This window comes from Oncorhynchus tshawytscha, linkage group LG03, assembly GCF_018296145.1.
Source record: "Oncorhynchus tshawytscha isolate Ot180627B linkage group LG03, Otsh_v2.0, whole genome shotgun sequence".
Lineage (NCBI taxonomy): Eukaryota > Metazoa > Chordata > Actinopteri > Salmoniformes > Salmonidae > Oncorhynchus > Oncorhynchus tshawytscha.
This window is the reverse complement of record NC_056431.1, coordinates 77,901,677-77,926,258: the sequence shown is the minus strand read 5'-3', so window position 1 is coordinate 77,926,258 and position 24,582 is coordinate 77,901,677. Positions and strand designations below refer to the sequence as shown.

At 47.0% G+C, this 24,582-nt stretch overlaps 1 protein-coding gene across 2 annotated transcripts in view; it reads left to right on the top strand.

The window, feature by feature from the left end:
* The first annotated feature begins 1,762 nt into the window (after positions 1-1,762).
* The window catches only part of LOC112239087 (dnaJ homolog subfamily B member 2-like), a 35,733-nt gene continuing 12,913 nt past the window's right edge, over positions 1,763-24,582 (top strand). For both annotated transcript variants that reach the window (XM_042320036.1, XM_042320035.1), the window contains exons 1-7: positions 1,763-1,879; positions 1,997-2,053; positions 12,643-12,759; positions 17,742-17,843; positions 19,689-19,824; positions 19,966-20,036; positions 20,517-20,846. In XM_042320036.1, coding sequence (XP_042175970.1) covers positions 17,765-17,843; positions 19,689-19,824; positions 19,966-20,036; positions 20,517-20,846 — 616 coding nt within the window. In that variant the 5' untranslated portion in view covers positions 1,763-1,879; positions 1,997-2,053; positions 12,643-12,759; positions 17,742-17,764. The remainder of the gene's footprint in view (positions 1,880-1,996; positions 2,054-12,642; positions 12,760-17,741; positions 17,844-19,688; positions 19,825-19,965; positions 20,037-20,516; positions 20,847-24,582) is intronic.

Here is a 24,582-nt window from a genome sequence, read left to right as displayed (position 1 = left end):
TCTCTCCCTGTCTCTCTCTCTCTCTGTCTCTCTCTCTCTCTCTCTCTGTCTCTCTCTCTCTGTCTCTCTCTCTCTCTCTGTCTCTCTCTCTCTGTCTCTCTCTCTCTCTCTCTCTGTCTCTCTCTCTCTCTGTCTCTCTCTCTCTCTCTGTCTCTCTCTCTCTCTCTGTCTCTCTCTCTCTCTCTCTGTCTCTCTGTCTGTCTCTCTGTCTCTCTGTCTCTCTCTCTCTCTCTCTCTCTCTCTCTCTCTTTGTCACCTGGACGGGCATTGAGTTACCAACGATCCTCTCTTTCTTTAAGCTCAATGCTCAGATTTAGTCTCCTGCATCAAATGTTGTGTCCTCTCAGTTTTCTGCATACAGTGGGGCAAAAAAGTATTTAGTCAGCCGCCAATTGTGCAAGTTCTCCCACTTAAAAAGATGAGAGGGAAGACTGCATCTGCAATAGGTAAGCAGCTTGGTTTGAAGAAATCAACTGTGGGAGCAATTATTAGGAAATGGAAGACATACAAGACCACTGATAATCTCCCTCGATCTGGGGCTCCACGCAAGATCTCATCCCGTGGGGTCAAAATGATCACAAGAACGGTGAGTAAAACTCTCAGAACCACACGGGGGGACCTAGTGAATGACCTGCAGAGAGCTGGGACCAAAGTAACAAAGCCTACCATCAGTAACACACTACGCCGCCAGGGACTCAATTCCTGCAGTGTCAGACGTGTCCCCCTGCTTAAGCAGAAGAAGATCCAGAAGAAGATTGGGAGAATGTTATATGGTCAGATGAAACCAAAATATATTTTTGGTAAAAACTCAACTCGTCGTGTTTGGAGGACAAAGAATGCTGAGTTGCATCCAAAAAACACCATACCTACTGTGAAGCATGGGGGTGGAAACATCATGCTTTGGGGTTGTTTGTCTGCAAAGGGACCAGGACGACTGATCCTTGTAAACGAAAGAATGAATGGGGCCATGTATCGTGAGATTTTGAGTGAAAACCTCCTTCCATCAGCAAGGGCATTGAAGATGAAACGTGGCTGGGTCTTTCAGCATGACAATGATCCCAAACACACCGACCTGGCAACGAAGGAGTGGCTTCGTTATAAGCATTTCAAGGTCCTGGAGTGGCCTAGCCAGTCACCAGATCTCAACCCCATAGAGAACCTTTGGAGGGAGTTGAAAGTCCGTGTTGCCCAGCAACAGCCCCAAAACATCACTGCTCTAGAGGAGATCTGCATGGAGGAATGGGCCAAAATACCAGCAACAGTGTGTGAAAACCTTGTGAAGACTTACAGAAAATGTTTGACCTCTGTCATTGCCAACAAAGGGTACATAACAAAGTATTGAGAAACTTTTGTCATTGACCAAATACCTATTTTCCACCATAATTTGTAAATAAATTCATTAAAAATCCTACAATGTGATTTTCTGATTTTTTTTTCTGATTTTGTCTGTCATAGTTGAAGTGTACCTATGATGACAATTACAGGCCTCTCTCATCTTTTTAAGTGGGAGAACTTGCACAATTGGTGGCTGACATTACTTTTATGCCCCACTGTATGTTTCCTATAGTCTTCTATAGTCTTTTAGGCTTGTCCTCTGTTTTGCTGTCCCCTCCAAAAGGGAATAGTTTTGTCTTCAAACGTTGCTCTCAAAATAAGACGCTGCTTTATTTATTTATTTATATTTATTTATTTCCTTTATAGGCCAACAATGTAGCTATTGAAAATGGTTACTTGTGGTATTGAATATGTCACTGTGTTTGTGTGTGAAGGTACAGGAAACAGGCTTTGCGATGGCATCCGGACAAGAACCCAGACAACAAGGAGGAGGCAGAGAGGAAGTTTAAGGAGCTGGCTGAGGCCTATGAAGTTCTGTCAGACCGTAAGACCAACCTCAACCTGGTTTAAACCTATAATTAACCTCATTATTACCCCTTCTCCACTGTTCTGTGGACTTCGTGTTTAACAACAGTGAGAATACATCTCCTTATCTTTACAGGGAGAAAACGAGAGGCGTATGATACTTATGGCAAAGACCGAATTCCCAACAACACAGGTGAAGGAATCTTCTCTGTTCTATCTCTTGTGATTCTGTGTCTAAAACACGTTTTCGAGGTATCCCTTATGGGATACGCCTTAGGACGAGTCACAAGCTCCAAGTATCACACAGCGTCTGTTGGAGACAGACAGGTCAAGTGTCGAATGAGGTTAGCCCCTCTCCTCCGTAAAGGGAGCCACTCGTTCGCCAACTGGTCATTCTCGCCTGTCTTCCTTGCGGAAGTGACTGCGTTCACTAAAAAAACTCCCCTTAGACTAGATTCCTGTCTTCCTACTGAACCATTATCAGAGGAACCGTGAGGTTAACTCTGCTGAATGTAGGACCGTGAGGTTAACTCTGCTGAATGTAGGACCATGAGGTTAACTCTGCTGAATGTAGGACCATGAGGTTAACTCTGCTGAATGTAGGACCTTGAGGTTAACTCTGCTGAATGTAGGACCTTGAGGTTAACTCTGCTGAATGTAGGACCATGAGGTTAACTCTGCTGAATGTAGGACCTTGAGGTTAACTCTGCTGAATGTAGGACCTGAGGTTAACTCTGCTGAATGTAGGACCTTGAGGTTAACTCTGCTGAATGTAGGACCATGAGGTTAACTCTGCTGAATGTAGGACCTTGAGGTTAACTCTGCTGAATGTAGGACCTGAGGTTAACTCTGCTGAATGTAGGACCATGAGGTTAACTCTGCTGAATGTAGGACCATGAGGTTAACTCTGCTGAATGTAGGACCTTGAGGTTAACTCTGCTGAATGTAGGACCATGAGGTTAACTCTGCTGAATGTAGGACCATGAGGTTAACTCTGCTGAATGTAGGACCATGAGGTTAACTCTGCTGAATGTAGGACCATGAGGTTAACTCTGCTGAATGTAGGACCTTGAGGTTAACTCTGCTGAATGTAGGACCTTGAGGTTAACTCTGCTGAATGTAGGACCTTGAGGTTAACTCTGCTGAATGTCAGTCTCAGTTCAGCTAACGCCACATGGCTAGCTATTGAGCCTTGGTTAGCCCTTGCCACAAAGACTTTAGCTAACTTGGCTAGCTAGCTGCAAGGCTAGCTAACCACACAAAGGGCTCAACTTGCCCAGCCTCTCGGACAAGGAAAAGGCTATCGCAGCTAACAAACTGTTTGGGCCTTCTGACGCTACCATGCGACAAAAGTTTCAAGGTGAAGCCTCAAACTTCTTCTTACCCTGTAGACCTAGGTACCGTGGCAATTTTGTCTACCCCTCCACAAAGCAAGGAGGGGGCAACTTCTATACTTCTGAAACCCCTTGTTCAGCAACTCATCTCTATGCATCTGCTCACAGGGAAGACTCACTCAACCCCCCAGCTCTTCCCTCAGTCGCCACCAATCACTGTCCCCAAATACCAAATATAAAATCTTTCAACCTCCGACAGATACAAAAATAAGTATCTGTCGCATCCATGCGGCTTCCCAAGAGCACAGACCCAAAAAATACAAAATAACGGGGTAACTTTTCTCCAACGCCACCAGAAGGGTGTTCCGGCACCCCTGGCGAGCGAGAGTCATTAGACTATTTGGAGTCTTGAAGCGCATGTCCATCGCTGGGTCTTGTCCACAGTAACAGAGGGATGTAGACTGCAGTTCACTGCTATGAAACCACCGTTTTCAACAGAGTTTTCATTTGAACAGCGATTGGCGATTCGGCTCACATACTAGAGCAGGAAAAAAAGGGGCTATCAGAGCATTACCATTAATGGTAGAGAGCCAGAGCCGTATGCTTACTTTCAACGTGCTCTCTCACTCTATTCATCAAGGCGACTGGTTCAGTTCAGTCAACCTGCAAGAATGCTTATTTTAACAGGAGGTTTCTCAGGTTTGCCTTTTAAGGGACAGCCTACGAATACGTTCGCTGTTCCCTTCAGGCTAGCACCAACTCCCTGTTTGTTCAGCAAGTGTGTGGAGACGGCACTACCGCCCCTGAGAACCAAGAGTCTCCGCGTACATAGTCAATTACCTGCGTTGTTCCCATACACAGCAACAAGCGCTTTGAGACACGTCTTTCCTCGTAACCACAGAGTTCAAGACAAACCAGACCTGGCGTTAAGCTGGATTCTCTCTCTTATTGGGCTACACTATTGGATGGCTCTTGCCCTGTTCTGCTCCGTCATGCTCACAATGTGTCTCCGAGTGCTGGGGTTGATGGTATCCACCGTCTCAGTCGTGTCCACAGGGACTATTGAGAATGAGAGGCTTTCAGCGTTGGGTTGCTGCCCTTCGCCTGTGTCCAACACCAACGGCAGCGCAACTGTCAGCTAGCGGTGACCGAGGACGGTCTCTCAGCTCTTCGTCACTGGAGGAGCCCCTCCATCTTCATTTCAGGCACTTCCCCTGTCATCCCCCCCGGTCATCCGCTGTCATCCACTCTTCACCCCCTGTCATTGAGGAAAGGGGGTGACGACAGATGTGTCACTCAGAGGGTGGGGCGCAGTTCACGAGAGAAGAGCAATAAACGGATTGTGGTCCCCACAGCTCCGCCACGCGTATATAAATGACCTTTGAACTGCTGACAGTGTTTAATGCATTGATACACTTTCCTTTGAATTTCCTTGTCAGGGGCGGACAATACGACTGTTGTGGTATACATCAACCACCAGGGTGGAACACGCTCCTCTGTGTCGACACAGACTACTGTTGTGGTATACATCAACCACCAGGGTGGAACACGCTCCTCTGTGTCGACACAGACTACTGTTGTGGTATACATCAACCACCAGGGTGGAACACGCTCCTCTGTGTCGACACAGACTACTGTTGTGGTATACATCAACCACCAGGGTGGAACACGCTCCTCTGTGTCGACACAGACTACTGTTGTGGTATACATCAACCACCAGGGTGGAACACGCTACCTCTGTGTCGACCTCTGTGTCGACACAGACTACTGTTGTGGTATACATCAACCACCAGGGTGGAACACGCTCCTCTGTGTCGACACAGACTACTGTTGTGGTATACATCAACCACCAGGGTGGAACACGCTGGAACACGCTCCTCTGTGTCGACACAGACTACTGTTGTGGTATACATCAACCACCAGGGTGGAACACGCTCCTCTGTGTCGACACAGACTACTGTTGTGGTATACATCAACCACCAGGGTGGAACACGCTCCTCTGTGTCGACACAGACTACTGTTGTGGTATACATCAACCACCAGGGTGGAACACGCTCCTCTGTGTCGACACAGACTACTGTTGTGGTATACATCAACCACCAGGGTGGAACACGCTCCTCTGTGTCGACACAGACTACTGTTGTGGTATACATCAACCACCAGGGTGGAACACGCTCTTCTGTGTCGACACAGACTACTGTTGTGGTATACATCAACCACCAGGGTGGAACACGCTCCTCTGTGTCTACACAGACTACTGTTGTGGTATACATCAACCACCAGGGTGGAACACGCTCTTCTGTGTCGACACAGACTACTGTTGTGGTATACATCAACCACCAGGGTGGAACACGCTCTTCTGTGTCGACACAGACTACTGTTGTGGTATACATCAACCACCAGGGTGGAACACGCTCTTCTGTGTCGACACAGACTACTGTTGTGGTATACATCAACCACCAGGGTGGAACACGCTCCTCTGTGTCGACACAGACTACTGTTGTGGTATACATCAACCACCAGGGTGGAACACGCTCTTCTGTCGTACTGACACAGACTACTGTTGTGGTATACATCAACCACCAGGGTGGAACACGCTCTTCTGTGTCGACACAGACTACTGTTGTGGTATACATCAACCACCAGGGTGGAACACGCTCCTCTGTGTCGACACAGACTACTGTTGTGGTATACATCAACCACCAGGGTGGAACACGCTCCTCTGTGTCGACACAGACTACTGTTGTGGTATACATCAACCACCAGGGTGGAACACGCTCCTCTGTGTCGACACAGACTTACTGTTGTGGTATACATCAACCACCAGGGTGGAACACGCTCCTCTGTGTCGACACAGACTACTGTTGTGGTATACATCAACCACCAGGGTGGAACACGCTCCTCTGTGTCGACACAGACTACTGTTGTGGTATACATCAACCACCAGGGTGGAACACGCTCTTCTGTGTCGACACAGACTACTGTTGTGGTATACATCAACCACCAGGGTGGAACACGCTCTTCTGTGTCGACACAGACTACTGTTGTGGTATACATCAACCACCAGGGTGGAACACGCTCCTCTGTGTCGACACAGACTACTGTTGTGGTATACATCAACCACCAGGGTGGAACACGCTCTTCTGTGTCGACACAGACTACTGTTGTGGTATACATCAACCACCAGGGTGGAACACGCTCCTCTGTGTCGACACAGACTACTGTTGTGGTATACATCAACCACCAGGGTGGAACACGCTCTTGTCGACACAGACTACTGTTGTGGTATACTGTGTCTACACAGACTACTGTTGTGGTATACATCAACCACCAGGGTGGAACACGCTCCTCTGTGTCGACACAGACTACTGTTGTGGTATACATCAACCACCAGGGTGGAACACGCTCTTCTGTGTCGACACAGACTACTGTTGTGGTATACATCAACCACCAGGGTGGAACACGCTCTTCTGTGTCTACACAGACTACTGTTGTGGTATACATCAACCACCAGGGTGGAACACGCTCTTCTGTGTCGACACAGACTACTGTTGTGGTATACATCAACCACCAGGGTGGAACACGCTCCTCTGTGTCTACACAGACTTACTGTTGTGGTATACATCAACCACCAGGGTGGAACACGCTCCTCTGTGTCGACACAGACTACTGTTGTGGTATACATCAACCACCAGGGTGGAACACGCTCCTCTGTGTCGACACAGACTACTGTTGTGGTATACATCAACCACCAGGGTGGAACACGCTCCTCTGTGTCGACACAGACTACTGTTGTGGTATACATCAACCACCAGGGTGGAACACGCTCTTCTGTGTCGACACAGACTACTGTTGTGGTATACATCAACCACCAGGGTGGAACACGCTCTTCTGTGTCGACACAGACTACTGTTGTGGTATACATCAACCACCAGGGTGGAACACGCTCCTCTGTGTCTACACAGACTACTGTTGTGGTATACATCAACCACCAGGGTGGAACACGCTCCTCTGTGTCGACACAGACTACTGTTGTGGTATACATCAACCACCAGGGTGGAACACGCTCCTCTGTGTCGACACAGACTACTGTTGTGGTATACATCAACCACCAGGGTGGAACACGCTCCTCTGTGTCGACACAGACTACTGTTGTGGTATACATCAACCACCAGGGTGGAACACGCTCCTCTGTGTCGACACAGACTACTGTTGTGGTATACATCAACCACCAGGGTGGAACACGCTCCTCTGTGTCGACACAGACTACTGTTGTGGTATACATCACCACCACCAGGGTGGAACACGGGTGGAACTCTTCTGTGTCGACACAGACTACTGTTGTGGTATACATCAACCACCAGGGTGGAACACGCTCCTCTGTGTCGACACAGACTACTGTTGTGGTATACATCAACCACCAGGGTGGAACACGCTCCTCTGTGTCGACACAGACTACTGTTGTGGTATACATCAACCACCAGGGTGGAACACGCTCCTCTGTGTCGACACAGACTACTGTTGTGGTATACATCAACCACCAGGGTGGAACACGCTCTTCTGTGTCGACACAGACTACTGTTGTGGTATACATCAACCACCAGGGTGGAACACGCTCCTCTGTGTCGACACAGACTACTGTTGTGGTATACATCAACCACCAGGGTGGAACACGCTCCTCTGTGTCGACACAGACTACTGTTGTGGTATACATCAACCACCAGGGTGGAACACGCTCCTCTGTGTCGACACAGACTACTGTTGTGGTATACATCAACCACCAGGGTGGAACACGCTCTCTTCTGTGTCGACACAGACTACTGTTGTGGTATACATCAACCACCAGGGTGGAACACGCTCCTCTGTGTCGACACAGACTACTGTTGTGGTATACATCAACCACCAGGGTGGAACACGCTCCTCTGTGTCGACACAGACTACTGACATCAACCACCAGGGTGGAACACGCTCCTCTGTGTCGACTGTTGTGGTATACATCAACCACCAGGGTGGAACACGCTCCTCTGTGTCGACACAGACTACTGTTGTGGTATACATCAACCACCAGGGTGGAACACGCTCTTCTGTGTCGACACAGACTTACTGTTGTGGTATACATCAACCACCAGGGTGGAACACGCTCCTCTGTGTCGACACAGACTTACTGTTGTGGTATACATCAACCACCAGGGTGGAACACGCTCCTCTGTGTCGACACAGACTACTGTTGTGGTATACATCAACCACCAGGGTGGAACACAGACTACTGTGTGGGTGGAACACGCTCACTGTGTCGACACAGACTGCTGTTGTGGTATACTCAACCACCAGGGTGGAACACGCTCCTCTGTGTCTACTGTTGTGGTATACATCAACCACCAGGGTGGAACACGCTCCTCTGTGTCGACACAGACTACTGTTGTGGTATACATCAACCACCAGGGTGGAACACGCTCTTCTGTGTCGACACAGACTTACTGTTGTGGTATACATCAACCACCAGGGTGGAACACGCTCTTCTGTGTCGACACAGACTACTGTTGTGGTATACATCAACCACCAGGGTGGAACACGCTCTTCTGTGTCGACACAGACTACTGTTGTGGTATATATCAACCACCAGGGTGGAACACGCTCTTCTGTGTCGACACAGACTACTGTTGTGGTATACATCAACCACCAGGGTGGAACACGCTCCTCTGTGTCGACACAGACTACTGTTGTGGTATACATCAACCACCAGGGTGGAACACGCTCCTCTGTGTCGACACAGACTACTGTTGTGGTATACATCAACCACCAGGGTGGAACACGCTCTTCTGTGTCGACACAGACTACTGTTGTGGTATACATCAACCACCAGGGTGGAACACGCTCCTCTGTGTCGACACAGACTACTGTTGTGGTATACATCAACCACCAGGGTGGAACACGCTCCTCTGTGTCGACACAGACTACTGTTGTGGTATACATCAACCACCAGGGTGGAACACGCTCCTCTGTGTCGACACAGACTACTGTTGTGGTATACATCAACCACCAGGGTGGAACACGCTCTTCTGTGTCGACACAGACTACTGTTGTGGTATACATCAACCACCAGGGTGGAACACGCTCCTCTGTGTCGACACAGACTACTGTTGTGGTATACATCAACCACCAGGGTGGAACACGCTCTTCTGTGTCGACACAGACTACTGTTGTGGTATACATCAACCACCAGGGTGGAACACGCTCCTCTGTGTCGACACAGACTACTGTTGTGGTATACATCAACCACCAGGGTGGAACACGCTCTTCTGTGTCTACACAGACTACTGTTGTGGTATACATCAACCACCAGGGTGGAACACGCTCCTCTGTGTCGACACAGACTTACTGTTGTGGTATACATCAACCACCAGGGTGGAACACGCTCTTCTGTGTCGACACAGACTACTGTTGTGGTATACATCAACCACCAGGGTGGAACACGCTCTTCTGTGTCGACACAGACTACTGTTGTGGTATATATCAACCACCAGGGTGGAACACGCTCTTCTGTGTCGACACAGACTACTGTTGTGGTATATATCAACCACCAGGGTGGAACACGCTCTTCTGTGTCGACACAGACTTACTGTTGTGGTATACATCAACCACCAGGGTGGAACACGCTCTTCTGTGTCGACACAGACTACTGTTGTGGTATACATCAACCACCAGGGTGGAACACGCTCCTCTGTGTCTACACAGACTACTGTTGTGGTATACATCAACCACCAGGGTGGAACACGCTCCTCTGTGTCGACACAGACTACTGTTGTGGTATACATCAACCACCAGGGTGGAACACGCTCCTCTGTGTCTACACAGACTACTGTTGTGGTATACATCAACCACCAGGGTGGAACACGCTCCTCTGTGTCTACACAGACTACTGTTGTGGTATACATCAACCACCAGGGTGGAACACGCTCTTCTGTGTCGACACAGACTTACTGTTGTGGTATACATCAACCACCAGGGTGGAACACGCTCCTCTGTGTCGACACAGACTACTGTTGTGGTATACATCAACCACCAGGGTGGAACACGCTCCTCTGTGTCGACACAGACTTACTGTTGTGGTATACATCAACCACCAGGGTGGAACACGCTCTTCTGTGTCGACACAGACTTACTGTTGTGGTATACATCAACCACCAGGGTGGAACACGCTCTTCTGTGTCGACACAGACTTACTGTTGTGGTATACATCAACCACCAGGGTGGAACACGCTCTTCTGTGTCGACACAGACTTACTGTTGTGGTATACATCAACCACCAGGGTGGAACACGCTCTTCTGTGTCGACACAGACTACTGTTGTGGTATACATCAACCACCAGGGTGGAACACGCTCTTCTGTGTCGACACAGACTTACTGTTGTGGTATACATCAACCACCAGGGTGGAACACGCTCTTCTGTGTCGACACAGACTTACTGTTGTGGTATACATCAACCACCAGGGTGGAACACGCTCTTCTGTGTCGACACAGACTACTGTTGTGGTATACATCAACCACCAGGGTGGAACACGCTCTTCTGTGTCGACACAGACTACTGTTGTGGTATACATCAACCACCAGGGTGGAACACGCTCTTCTGTGTCGACACAGACTTACTGTTGTGGTATACATCAACCACCAGGGTGGAACACGCTCTTCTGTGTCGACACAGACTACTGTTGTGGTATACATCAACCACCAGGGTGGAACACGCTCTTCTGTGTCGACACAGACTTACTGTTAAGATTATTCTGTGGAGCAGAACATACCTACTTTTACTATGCGCGACTCAATTCCCAGATGTATTGAATGTGGAACTTTTTGTCCAGAGGGAATCCCCTATATGGGGGAGATTCCATTCCCTCGGCTCAGTTGTTCAAAAGTTACCGGATTTCAGAGATCGGATTAAATGTTAGAACTGAAAAATAAATAAATAACTGAAATATTTTTTTAAACTGAAATATGTGATTCTGATCCTCCAGATATGGGTAAGGATTTGTTCATCCAATTTGACCTTTTACTCAGGATTAAATTACGTTTTTGCATTTTTTTCAAAATTCAAAAGATAGTAAATAGGATCGTTTTGATGCTGAAAATCTGGATTATCTTGATCGCACTGGAAGGGTGAATTCAGGGTGGATTTAGAAAAGATGAAGGGCACTAAATCCAAGAAATGTGAGGAAGTTTAGAACAGTTTCTTACATGTGATTTTTTTATTTAACTAAGGTGAGTCAAACAGTGGGTTAACAGCCTTGTTCAGGGGTAGAACACAGATTTGTACCTTGTCAGCTCAGGGGATTTGAGCTTGCAACCTTTTGGTTCCAAGTCCAACACTCTAACCACTAGGCTACCTGCCACCCCAAAGGTTTATGTTAAATTGACTGGAGTATAGGTATGTGATCAGTTGTTATATTGAGAAGTCTCAAATAAATGCATCTACGCACTTATAAGTGGATATGCAGGCTCTATTCTTTTTTAAATCTAGGTATCTTTATTCATGTAGTTTACTCATCTCTGTTTCCCTATGACAGTGTAGAAGTAGTAACACAAGCTGTCCAGTAGATGGCGACGTGCCTGTTCAAATCACAGAAAGGCCAGATTGTGACATCTGGATCAGAATGATCCTATATGATTATTTTCTGAAAAATAACAAATAAATAAAAAAGTCTCAAAAACAGCCAGATCGGATCTGATCGTGCTATAGCAAAACAGAGGATTACAGAATCCGGATATTTATAAACCCAGATTTAAAATGTTTACATTTTTTAGCCCATAATGTCTAGCCACCATAGATCTCTTCGCACCTGGACTGGGCGCGTTATCACACCCTTACAATTACAATTGTTTCGCCTTAGAGTTTATGCTTTCAACCCGCCTCCATTTACTTCTTCGAAAGAAGGGCGTTTCCACTGTTTATGTCCAGCATCTACTTGGATAGAACGTGTATGGCACAAGAGTGACCAAGACTTTGTGTCCTCCTGTTAGAACTACCCCGGTTTCGGGAGACCAGGCGTCACGGGAATTGGCCACACACCATAATAAGGGACACATGTGGTTCTGTGAGAATACGAGTTTCCCGTAAAAAAGAAGAGAGGTACGTTCGTGAATGACCAATCGGCAGGCATTGTGGCTCTTTTGTTTATGGAGGAGAGCTGTTCACCTCATTCGCCACTCGACCTGTCTGTCTCCAACAGATGCTTTGTGATTGGATACTTTGAGCTTGTGACCCTGCCCTAAGACGTATCCCATAAGTGACATCTCACTGTATTCTCATAGAACCAGGGGTTTACACATGTCAAGTTTTATAGAGTTGTCTACAATTACATAATCTATTCTGTTCTGTTTTTGATCAACAATATTGGTAGTGTCCATATTAATCAATGAAAATGTATCCCTTCTCTCCCTCCCTCCCACCAGGCTCCAGTAGCCATCCCACTCCAGAAGACTTCCCAGGATTCACCTTTACATTCCGGAGTCCTGAGGAAGTGTTTCAGGAATTCTTTGGAGGCCAGGATCCTTTTGCAAATTTCTTCGGTGGGTCTGACCAATATCATATGGTCCTTCAACAATATCCTACGTCTTTATGTGTTCCTTAGTCAAGGCTAAATCTGACCGGGAAACCTGCTTCTTCTATGTTTCATAGTCTCTCTGTTATCTCTGTCCTCATAGTCTCTCTGTTATCACTGTCCTCATAGTCTCTCTGTTATCTCTGTCCTCATAGTCTCTCTGTTATCACTGTCCTCATAGTCTCTCTGTTATCTCTGTCCTCAGTGTCTCTCTGTTATCTCTGTCCTCATAGTCTCTCTGTTATCACTGTCCTCATAGTCTCTCTGTTATCACTGTCCTCATAGTCTCTCTGTTATCACTGTCCTCATAGTCTCTCTGTTATCACTGTCCTCATAGTCTCTCTGTTATCACTGTCCCCATAGTCTCTCTGTTATCACTGTTCTCAGTCTCTCTGTTATCACTGTCCTCATAGTCTCTCTGTTATCACTGTCCTCATAGTCTCTCTGTTATCACTGTCCTCATAGTCTCTCTGTTATCACTGTCCTCATAGTCTCTCTGTTATCACTGTCCTCATAGTCTCTCTGTTATCACTGTCCTCATAGTCTCTCTGTTATCACTGTCCTCATAGTCTCTCTGTTATCACTGTCCTCATAGTCTCTCTGTTATCACTGTCCTCATAGTCTCTCTGTTATCTCTGTCCTCATAGTCTCTCTGTTATCACTGTCCTCATAGTCTCTCTGTTATCTCTGTCCTCAGTGTCTCTCTGTTATCTCTGTCCTCATAGTCTCTCTGTTATCACTGTCCTCATAGTCTCTCTGTTATCTCTGTCCTCAGTGTCTCTCTGTTATCTCTGTCCTCATAGTCTCTCTGTTATCACTGTCCTCATAGTCTCTCTGTTATCACTGTCCTCAGTCTCTCTGTTACCCCTGTCCTCAGTCTCTCTGTTATCACTGTCCTCATAGTCTCTCTGTTATCAATGTCCTCATAGTCTCTCTGTTATCATTGTCCTTGGTCTCTCTGTTATCACTGTCCTCAGTATCTCTGTTATCACTGTCCTCATAGTCTCTCTGTTATCACTGTACTCAGTGTCTCTCTGTTATCACTGTCCTCATAGTCTCTCTGTTATCTCTGTCCTCAGTATCTCTGTTATCACTGTCCTCATAGTCTCTCTGTTATCTCTGTCCTCAGTATCTCTGTTATCAATGTCCTCATAGTCTCTCTGTTATCACTGTCCTCATAGTCTCTCTGTTATCACTGTCCTCATAGTCTCTTTGTTATCATTGTCCTTGGTCTCTCTGTTATCACTGTCCTCATAGTCTCTCTGTTATCACTGTCCTCATAATCTCTCTCTTGTTACTGTCATCATAGTCTCTCCATTATCACTGTCCCCATAGTCTCTCTGTTGTTACTGTCCTCATAGTCTCTCTGTTATCACTGTCCCCATAGTCTCTCTGTTATCACTGTCCCCATAGTCTCTCTCTTGTTACTGTCCCCATAGTCTCTATATTATCACTGTCCTCATAGTCTCTCTGTTATCAATGTCCCCATAGTCTATGTTATCACTGTCCTCATAGTCTCTCTGTTATCACTGTCCCCATAGTCTCTCTGTTATCACTGTCCTCATAGTCTCTCTGTTATCACTGTCCTCATAGTCTCTCTGTTATCACAGTCCCCATAGTCTCTCTGTTGTTACTGTCCTCATAGTCTCTCTGTTATCACAGTCCCCATAGTCTCTCTGTTGTTACTGTCCTCATAGTCTCTCTGTTATCACTGTCCTCATAGTCTCTCTGTTATCACTGTCCTCATAGTCTCTCTGTCATCTCTGTCCTCATAGTCTCTCTGTTATCTCTGTCCTCATAGTCTCTCTGTTTTCTCTGTCCTCAGTGTCTCTCTGTTATCTCTGTCCTCATAGTCTCTCTGTTATCTCTGTCCTCAGTGCCTCTCTGTTATCTCTGTCCTCAGTGTCTCTCTGTTATCTCTGTCCTCATAGTCTCTGTTATCTCTGTCCTCATAGTGTCTGTTATCTCTGTCCTCATAGTCTCTCTGTTATCTCTGTCCTCATAGTCTCTCTGTTATCTCTGTCCTCAGTGTCTCTCTGTTATCTCTGTCCTCAGTGTCTCTCTGTTATCTCTGTCCTCATAGTCTCTCTGTTATCTCTGTCCTCAGTGTCTCTCTGTTATCTCTGTCCTCATAGTCTCTCTGTTATCACTGTCCTCATAGTCTCTCTGTTATCTCTGTCCTCATAGTCTCTCTGTTATCTCTGTCCTCATAGTCTATCTGTTATCTCTGTCCTCAGTGTCTCTCTGTTATTTCTGTCCTCATAGTCTCTCTGTTATCTCTGTCCTCATAGTCTCTCTGTTATCTCTGTCCTCAGTGCCTCTCTGTTATCTCTGTCCTCATAGTCTCTGTTATCTCTGTCCTCATAGTCTCTCTGTCCTCAGAGTCTCTCTGTTTTCTCTGTCCTCAGTGTCTCTCCGTTATCTCTGTCCTCATAGTCTCTCTGTTATCACTGTCCTCATAGTCTCTCTGTTATCACTGTCCTCATAGTCTCTCTGTTATCACTGTCCTCATAGTCTCTCTGTTATCACTGTCCTCATAGTCTCTCTGTTATCACTGTCCTCATAATCTCTCTGTTGTTACTGTCATCATAGTCTCTCTGTTATCACTGTCCCCATAGTCTCTCTGTTACTGTCCTCATAGTCTCTCTGTTATCACTGTCCTCATAGTCTCTCTGTTATCACTGTCCTCATAGTCTCTCTGTTATCACTGTCCTCATAGTCGCTCTGTTATCACTGTCCTCATAGTCGCTCTGTTATCACTGTCCTCATAGTCTCTCTGTTATCACTGTCCTCATAGTCTCTCTGTTATCACTGTCCTCATAGTCTCTCTGTTATCACTGTCCTCATAGTCTCTCTGTTATCACTGTCCTCATAGTCTCTCTGTTATCTCTGTCCTCATAGTCTCTCTGTTATCTCTGTCCTCATAGTCTCTCTGTTATCACTGTCCTCATAGTCTCTCTGTTATTACTGTCCTCAGTCTCTCTGTTGTTACTGTCCTCATAGTCTCTCTGTTTTCACTGTCCTCATAGTCTCTCTGTTATCACTGTCCCCATGGTCTCTCTGTTACTGTCCTCATAGTCTCTCTGTTATTACTGTTCTCAGTCTCTCTGTTATCACTGTCCTCATGGTCTCTCTGTTATCACTGTCCTCATAGTCTCTCTGTTGTCACTGTCCTCATAGTCTCTCTGTTATCACTGTCCTCATAGTCTCTCTGTTATCACTGTCCTCATAGTCTCTCTGTTATCACTGTCCTCATAGTCTCTCTGTTATCACTGTCCTCATAGTCTCTCTGTTATCACTGTCCTCATAGTCTCTCTGTTATCACTGTCCTCATAGTCTCTCTGTTATCACTGTCCTCATAGTCTCTCTGTTGTCACTGTCCTCATAGTCTCTCTGTTATCACTGTCCTCATAGTCTCTCTGTTATCACTGTCCTCATAGTCTCTCTGTTATCACTGTCCTCATAGTCTCTCTGTTATCACTGTCCTCATAGTCTTTCTTTTATCACTGTCCTCATAGTCTCTCTGTTATCACTGTCCTCATAGTCTCTCTGTTATCACTGTCCTCATAGTCTCTCTGTTATCTCTGTCCTCATAGTCTCTCTGTTATCACTGTCCTCATAGTCTCTCTGTTATCTCTGTCCTCATAGTCTCTGTTATCTCTGTCCTCAGTGTCTCTCTGTTATCTCTGTCCTCAGTGTCTCTGTTATCTCTGTCCTCATAGTCTCTCTGTTATCTCTGTCCTCATAGTCTCTCTGTTATCTCTGTCCTCAGTGTCTCTCTGTTATCTCTGTCCTCATAGTCTCTCTGTTATCACTGTCCTCATAGTCTCTCTGTTATCACTGTCCTCATAGTCTCTCTGTTATCACTGTCCTCAGTGTCTCTCTGTTATCACTGTCCTCATAGTCTTTCTGTTATCACTGTCCTCATAGTCTCTCTGTTATCACTGTCCTCATTGTCTCTCTGTTATCACTGTCCTCATAGTCTCTCTGTTATCTCTGTCCTCATAGTCTCTCTGTTATCACTGTCCTCATAGTCTCTCTGTTATCTCTGTCCTCATAGTCTCTGTTATCTCTGTCCTCAGTGTCTCTCTGTTATCTGGTTAGGCAAGCTTCAATGCCATACAACTCTCCTTCCGTGGCCTCCAATTGCTCTTAAATACAAGTAAAACTAAATGCATGCTCTTCAACCGATCGCTACCTGCACCTACCCGCCTGTCCAACATCACTACTCTGGACGGCTCTGACTTAGAATACGTGGACAACTACAAATACTTAGGTGTCTGGTTAGACTGTAAACTCTCCTTCCAGACCCATATCAAACATCTCCAATCCAAAGTTAAATCTAGAATCGGCTTCCTATTTCGCAACAAAGCATCCTTCACTCATGCTGCCAAACATACCCTTATAAAACTGACCATCCCACCAGTCCTCGACTTTGGCGATGTCATTTACAAAATAGCCTCCAATACCTTACTCAACAAATTGGATGCAGTCTATCACAGTGCAATCCGTTTTGTCACCAAAGCCCCATATACTACCCACCATTGCGACCTGTACGCTATCGTTGGCTGGCCCTCGCTTCATACTCGTCGCCAAACCCACTGGCTCCATGTCATCTACAAGACGTAAAGTCCCCCTTATCATCCATGTCAGCTCCACCATAGCATCTCCCACCTGTAGCACACGCTCCAGCAGGTATATCTCTCTAGTCACCCCCAAAACCAATTCTTTCTTTGGCCGCCTCTCCTTCCAGTTCTCTGCTGCCAATGACTGGAACGAACTACAAAAATCTCTGAAACTGGAAACACTTATCTCCCTCACTAGCTTTAAGCACCAACTGTCAGAGCAGCTCACAGATTACTGCCCTCATTGTCACTCTGTTATCACTGTCCTCATAGTCTCTCTGTTATCTCTGTCCTCATAGTCTCTCTGTTATCTCTGTCCTCTCAGATGACTTTGCCTTCGGAGGAGGGATGCACAGTGGCTTCCATGGACATCCTGGCACTTCGAGGCTCGGCCCAAGCCGGTTTTTCTCCTTCCCCTCTGCTGGAGGTCCGTAATAAAATAATATCTGGATCCCAAATGTCACCCTATTCCCTATGTAGTGCACTACGTTCGACTGCGCTGATAGGGCTCTGGTCAAAACTAGTGCACTATGTAGAGAATAGGGTGTCATTTGGGACACAATTCTATAATAAGAGGGTTTTAACACATGTATTACACAGTTAACACAGTTACAACACAATTCTATCAGCTCCAGTCACAGTATAGTTTATCTGACTGGTCCTTGTCCTCCCTCCTTCACAGTGCATGACTTCCCCTCTTCCTCCCTCCTTCACAGTGCATGACTTCACCTCTTCCTCCCTCCTTCCCAATGCATGACTTCCCCTCTTCCTCCCTCCTTCACAGTGCATGACTTCACCTCTTCCTCTTCCTCCCTCCTTCACAGTGCATGACTTCCCCTCTTCCTCCCTCCTTCACAGTGCATGACTTCCCCTCTTCCTCTTCCTCCCTCCTTCACAGTGCATGACTTCACCTCTTCCTCCCTACTTCACAGTGCATGACTTCACCTCTTCCTCTTCCTCCCTCCTTCACAGTGCATGACTTCCCCTCTTCCTCCCTCCTTCACAGTGCATGACTTCCCCTCTTCCTCCCTCACAGTGCATGACTACACCTCTTCCTCCCTCCTTCACACTGCATGACTTCACCTCTTCCTCCCTCCCTTCACACTACATGACTTCACCTCTTCCTCTTCCTCCCTCCTTCACAGTGCATGACTTCACCTCTTCCTCTTTCCTCCCTCCTTCCTTCAATGCATGACTTCCCCTCTTCCTCCCTCCTTCACAGTGCATGACTACACCTCTTTCTCCCTCCTTCACAGTGCATGACTACACCTCTTCCTCCCTCCTTCACACTACATGACTTCACCTCTTCCTCTTCCTCCCTCCTTCACAGTGCATGACTACACCTCTTCCTCCCTCCTTCACACTACATGACTTCACCTCTTCCTCTTCCTCCCTCCTTCACAGTGCATGACTACACCTCTTCCTCCCTCCTTCACAGTGCATGACTTCACCTCTACCTCCTCTTCCTCCCTCCTTCACAGTGCATGACTTCACCCCTTCCTCCCTCCTTCACAGTGCATGACTACACCTCTTCCTCCCTCCTTCACAGTGCATGACTTCACCTCTTCCTCCTCCTTCTTCCTTCACAGTGCATGACTTCACCTCTTCCTCCTCCTTCCTCCTTCACAGTGCATGACTTCACCTCTTCCTCCTCCTCCCTCCTTCACAGTGCATGACTTCACCTCTTCCTCCTCCTCCTCCTCCCTCCTTCACAGTGCATGACTATACCTCTTCCTCTTCCTCCCTCCTTCACACTACATGACTACACCTCTTCCTCCTTCCTTCACACTGCATAACTTCACCTCTTCCTCCTCCTTCCTCCTTCACAGTACATGACTTCACCTCTTCCTCCCTCCTTCACAGTGCATGACTTCACCTCTTCCTCCTCCTTCCTCCTTCACAGCGCATGACTTCACCTCTTCCTCCCTCCTTCCTCCTTCACAGTGCATGACTTCACCTCTTCCTCCTTCTTCCTCCTTCACAGTGCATGACTTCACCTCTTCCTCCTCCTCCCTCCTTCACAGTGCATGACTTCACCTCTTCCTCCTCCTCCTCCTCCCTCCTTCCAGTGCATGACTTCACTTCTTCCTCTTCCTCCCTCTTTCACAGTGCACGACTTCACCTCTTCCTCCCTCTTTCACAGGGCACGACTTCACCTCTTCCTCGTCCTCCTCCCTCTTTCACAGTGCACAACTTCACCTCTTCCTCCTCATACTCCCTCTTTCACAGTGCACAACTTCACCTCTTCCTCATCCTCCTCCCTCTTTCACAGTGCACGACTTCACCTCTTCCTCGTCCTCCATGGCTGGAATGGATTGGATGGACAGCATCGGAGGAGGGATGGGAAATTTCAAGTCTGTCTCCACCTCTACACGTGTCATCAACGGCAAACGCACCGCCACCAAGAAGTCAGTAAATCTGCATCCCAATTTGCACCATAAACCCTATTTAGTGTAAAACAAATGGTACCATTTGTTCCAGTGTTTGTGTCTCTGCATGGTTCCCTAAATATGATGATATGGGCGGTGACTGACTGTTCTTGTCAACAGGATCAAAGAAAACGGTCAGGAGAGAACAGAGATCGAGGAAGATGGGGTCTTGAAGACGGTGCTCATCAATGGTAATCCATCTACCCTGTGTCCCTCCCTCCCCTCATTCAGTCCCTTGTCAACTGTTCCTGACTAGATGTGTCTGGGTTATTCTTCCTCCTGTCCCCCTCCTAACCCCCTCCTGTCCCCCTCCTAACCCCCTCCTGTCCCCCTCCTATCTCCCTCCTGTCCCCCTCCTGTCCCCCTCCTAACCCCCTCCTGTCCCCCTCCTGTCTCCCTCCTGTCCCCCTCCTAACCCCCTCCTATCTCCCTCCTGTCCCCCTCCTAACCCCTCATGCCCCCCTCCTGTCCCCCTCCTAACCCCCGCTTGCCCCCTCCTAACCCCCTCCTGTCCCCCTCCTGTCGCCCTCCTAACACCCTCTTGCCCCCTCCCAACCCCCTCCTAACCCCCTCCTGACACCATCCTATTCCCTCCTGTCCCCCTCCTGTCTCCCTCCTAACCCCCTCCTGTCCCCCTCCTAACCCCCTCCTGTCCCCCTCCTTTCCCCCAGGTGTGGAGGATGAGTTGGCCTTGGCTCTGGAGCTCAGCAAGAGAGACCACCTGCCCCCTAGTCAACCCTCACAGACGCCCAGGCAACACCTTCAGCAGCAGGCAGAGAGGGCGTTACCTGTGGAGCTCCAGACCCATCCACACCGACCCGGCTCCGGCCCCCGGTCTATGGCCCAGCGCTCCTTCAGCTCAGCCCCCTACTTCCACTACCCTGACGTCCCCAGGGAGGAAGAGGATGATGATGAAGATCTCCAGATGGCCCTGGCCTACAGCCTGTCTGAGATGGAGGCCCAGCAGAGAGCGTCTGCTTCAGCACCAGACGTCATCTCAGGTGCTGGGGGTGTGGTGATGGTAGAGGTTGGGGGTGAGGCGGGGGTTGGGGTGGGGAGAGTGGTCCTAGACCTTGGCCCAGGCCAGTCAACAGCACCAAAGAAGAGGTCAGGGTCAGGGGACATGTCACCACACAGCAGCCCCTCTCCACTGGACCACAGGGGGCTCCTCAACCACCTCCAGGAGCAGGGAGCCACTGAGGAGCCGGCTGCTAAAACCACCAGCAGCACCACTGTGAAAAATAAAAAGTGTGGTTGTATGGTGTGTTGAGTGTGTGTGTGTGTGTGTGAGTGTGTGTGGTGAGTGTATGGTGAGTGAGTGTGTGTGTGAGTGAGTGTGAGTGTGTGAGTGAGTGTGAGTGTGTGAGTGAGTGTGAGTGTGTGAGTGAGTGAGTGTGTGTGTGTGAGTGAGTGTGTGTGTGAGTGAGTGTGTGTGTGGTGAGTGTGTGTGTGGTGAGTGTGTGAGTGTGTGTGTGTGAGGGAGTGTGTGTGTGAGTGAGTGTGTGTGTGAGTGAGTGAGTGTGTGAGTGAGTGTGTGTGTGGTTAGTGTGTGTGTGGTGAGTGTGTGTGTGTGTGAGTGTGAGTGTATGGTGAGTGTGTGAGTGTGTGTGAGTGTGTGTGAGTGTATGGTGTGTGAGTGTATGGTGTGTGTGTGTGTATGTGTGGTGTGTGAGTGTATGGTGTGTGTGTGAGTGTATGGTGTGTGTGTGTGAGTGTATGGTGTGTGTGTGTGAGTGTATGGTGTGTGTGAGTGAGTGTATGAGTGTGTGTGGTGAGTGTATGGTGTGTGTGAGTGTGTGAGTGTGTGTGGTGTGTGTATGTGAGTGTATGGTGTGTGTGAGTGTATGGTGTGTGTGTGAGTGTATGGTGTGTGTGTGAGTGTATGGTGTGTGTGAGTGTGTGTGTGTTCTCAGAGATCAAACTCTACTCCAGTGTTTATGTGTTTTTGCCCTTTCTGAAGTGTGTGCCATGCCTTGGCCCATTAGATGTATATAGAGCTGTCCGAGGGCCTTGTACAGTGTTGTTGTGTTGTGACTGCCTTGCTGTGTTCTCTCAGATGGCCACTTTTCACAATGTAGCCAACCAGCCAATAAATCTACAATGATCCCAGTTTACAGTATGTCTGTATATCAAGTCTGGGGGTTACAATTAACATCATGTCTTCATGTGCCAAGTCCACAGTCCCTTTTCTAAAGGAGCGTAGAAATAGAATGTCTATGAGTTTACCTGTCAAAATGCCGTGGTCAGACGGGCTTTTCCCCCTTTCTACTCATTCTATTTCTAGGAGTTGGATAGAATTCACTAGGAACAAAAACGTGCCTCGCACTTTTATTGTCACGTGCACACGTTTAAAAAAAATCTTTACATTTATTTTGAATTTTACCCCCTATTTATGGTATCCAATTGTTAGTAGTTACGATCTTTTCTCATTGCTACAACTCCCGTAAGGGCTCGGGAGAGACGAAGGTCAAGAGACATGCGTCCTCCGATACACGACCCAACCAAGCCGCACTGCTTCTTAACACAGCGCGCATCCAACCCGGAAGCCAGCCGCACCAATGTGTCGGAGGAAACACCGTGCACCTGGTGACCTGGTTAGCGTCTACTGCGCCCGGCCCGCCACAGGAGTCGCTAGTGCGCGATGAGACAAGGATATCCCTACCGGCCAATCCCTCCCCTAACACGAACGACGCTAGGCCAATTGTGCATCGCTCCATGGACCTCCCGGTCGCGGCCGGCTGCGACAGAGCCTGGGCTCGAACCCAGAGTCTCTGGTGGTACAGCTAGCACTGCGATGCAGGCGCCCTAGACCACTGCACCACCCGGGAGGCTACGTGCACACGTTTTATTGTCACGTGCACACGTTTTATTGTCACGTGCATAAGTACAGTGAAATGCTTAACTTGCGAGCTCTACCCAACAGTGCAGTAATCAATATCAAAATATTATAACTAAAAATAAAAACATTAGAAATAAGAAATTAAAGAGGAAGCTTTATACTGGCTCAGTGTTCAGTACCTCAAAGAGGAAGCTTTATACTGGCTCAGTGTTCAGTACCTCAAAGAGGGAGCTTTATACTGGCTCAGTGTTCAGTGCCTCACTAGCTCAGAGATGAAGCTTTATACTGGCTCAGTGTTCAGTACCTCAGAGATGAAGCTTTATACTGGCTCAGTGTTCAGTACCTCAGAGATGAAGCTTTATACTGGCTCAGTTTTCAGTACCTCAGAGATGAAGCTTTATACTGGCTCAGTGTTCAGTGCCTCAGAGATGAAGCTTTATACTGGCTCAGTGTTCAGTACCTCAGAGATGAGTGTTCAGTACCTCAAAGAGGGAGCTTTATACTGGCTCAGTGTTCAGTACCTCAGAGATGAAGCTTTATACTGGCTCAGTTTTCAGTACCTCAGAGATGAAGCTTTATACTGGCTCAGTTTTCAGTACCTCAGAGATGAAGCTTTATACTGGCTCAGTGTTCAGTGCCTCAGAGATGAAGCTTTATACTGGCTCAGTGTTCAGTACCTCAAAGAGGAAGCTTTATACTGGCTCAGTGTTCAGTACCTCAAAGAGGAAGCTTTATACTGGCTCAGTGTTCAGTGCCTCACTAACTCAGAGATGAAGCTTTATACTGGCTCAGTGTTCAGTACCTCAGAGATGAAGCTTCATACTGGCTCAGTGTTCAGTACCTCACTAGCTCAGAGATGAAGCTTTATACTGGCTCAGTGTTCAGTACCTCAGAGATGAAGCTTTATACTGGCTCAGTGTTCAGTACCTCAGAGAGGAAGATATATACAGGGTCACTGCCAGTACCACATTTACAATGTGCAGGGGTAATGGAGTATTGAGGTAGATATGGACATGTTGTCAAGGATACTGGAACATTGAGGTAGATAGGGACATATATGCAGGGATACTGGAGTATTGAGGTAGATAGGGACATATATGCAGGGATACTGGAGTATTGAGGTAGATATGGACATATATGCAGGGATACTGGAGTATTGAGGTAGATAGGGACATATATGCAGGGATACTGGAGTATTGAGTTAGATATGGACATATAGGCAGGGATACTGGAGTATTGAGGTAGATATGGACATATAGGCAGGGATACTGGAGTATTGAGGTAGATAGGGACATATATGCAGGGATACTGGAGTATTGAGGTAGATATGGACATATAGTCAGGGATACTGGAGTATTGAGGTAGATATGGACATATAGGCAGGGATACTGGAGTATTGAGGTAGATATGGACATATAGGCAGGGATACTGGAGTATTGAGGTAGATATGGACATAGGCAGGGATACTGGAGTATTGAGGTAGATATGGACATATAGGCAGGGATACTGGAGTATTGAGGTAGATATGGACATATAGGCAGGGATACTGGAGTATAAAGGGATTTCTTGAAAGTGACTGGTAGCAGAAAATAATGACTGGTATATAAATAATAATATTAATAATGTTAATAATAATATTATTATGAATAATGATAATGATAATATGTAATAATGATAATGACAATAATAATAATGATAATAACACCAATGATCATAATAATAATAATATTATGAATAATAATAATGATAATATTATTAATAATACAATAATAATATAAATAATAATAATGATAATATATTAATAATAATGCTGACAATAATGATAATATAACGATAATAATGATAATATCAATAATAATTATGATAATAATAATGAACATATAATGATAATATTAATA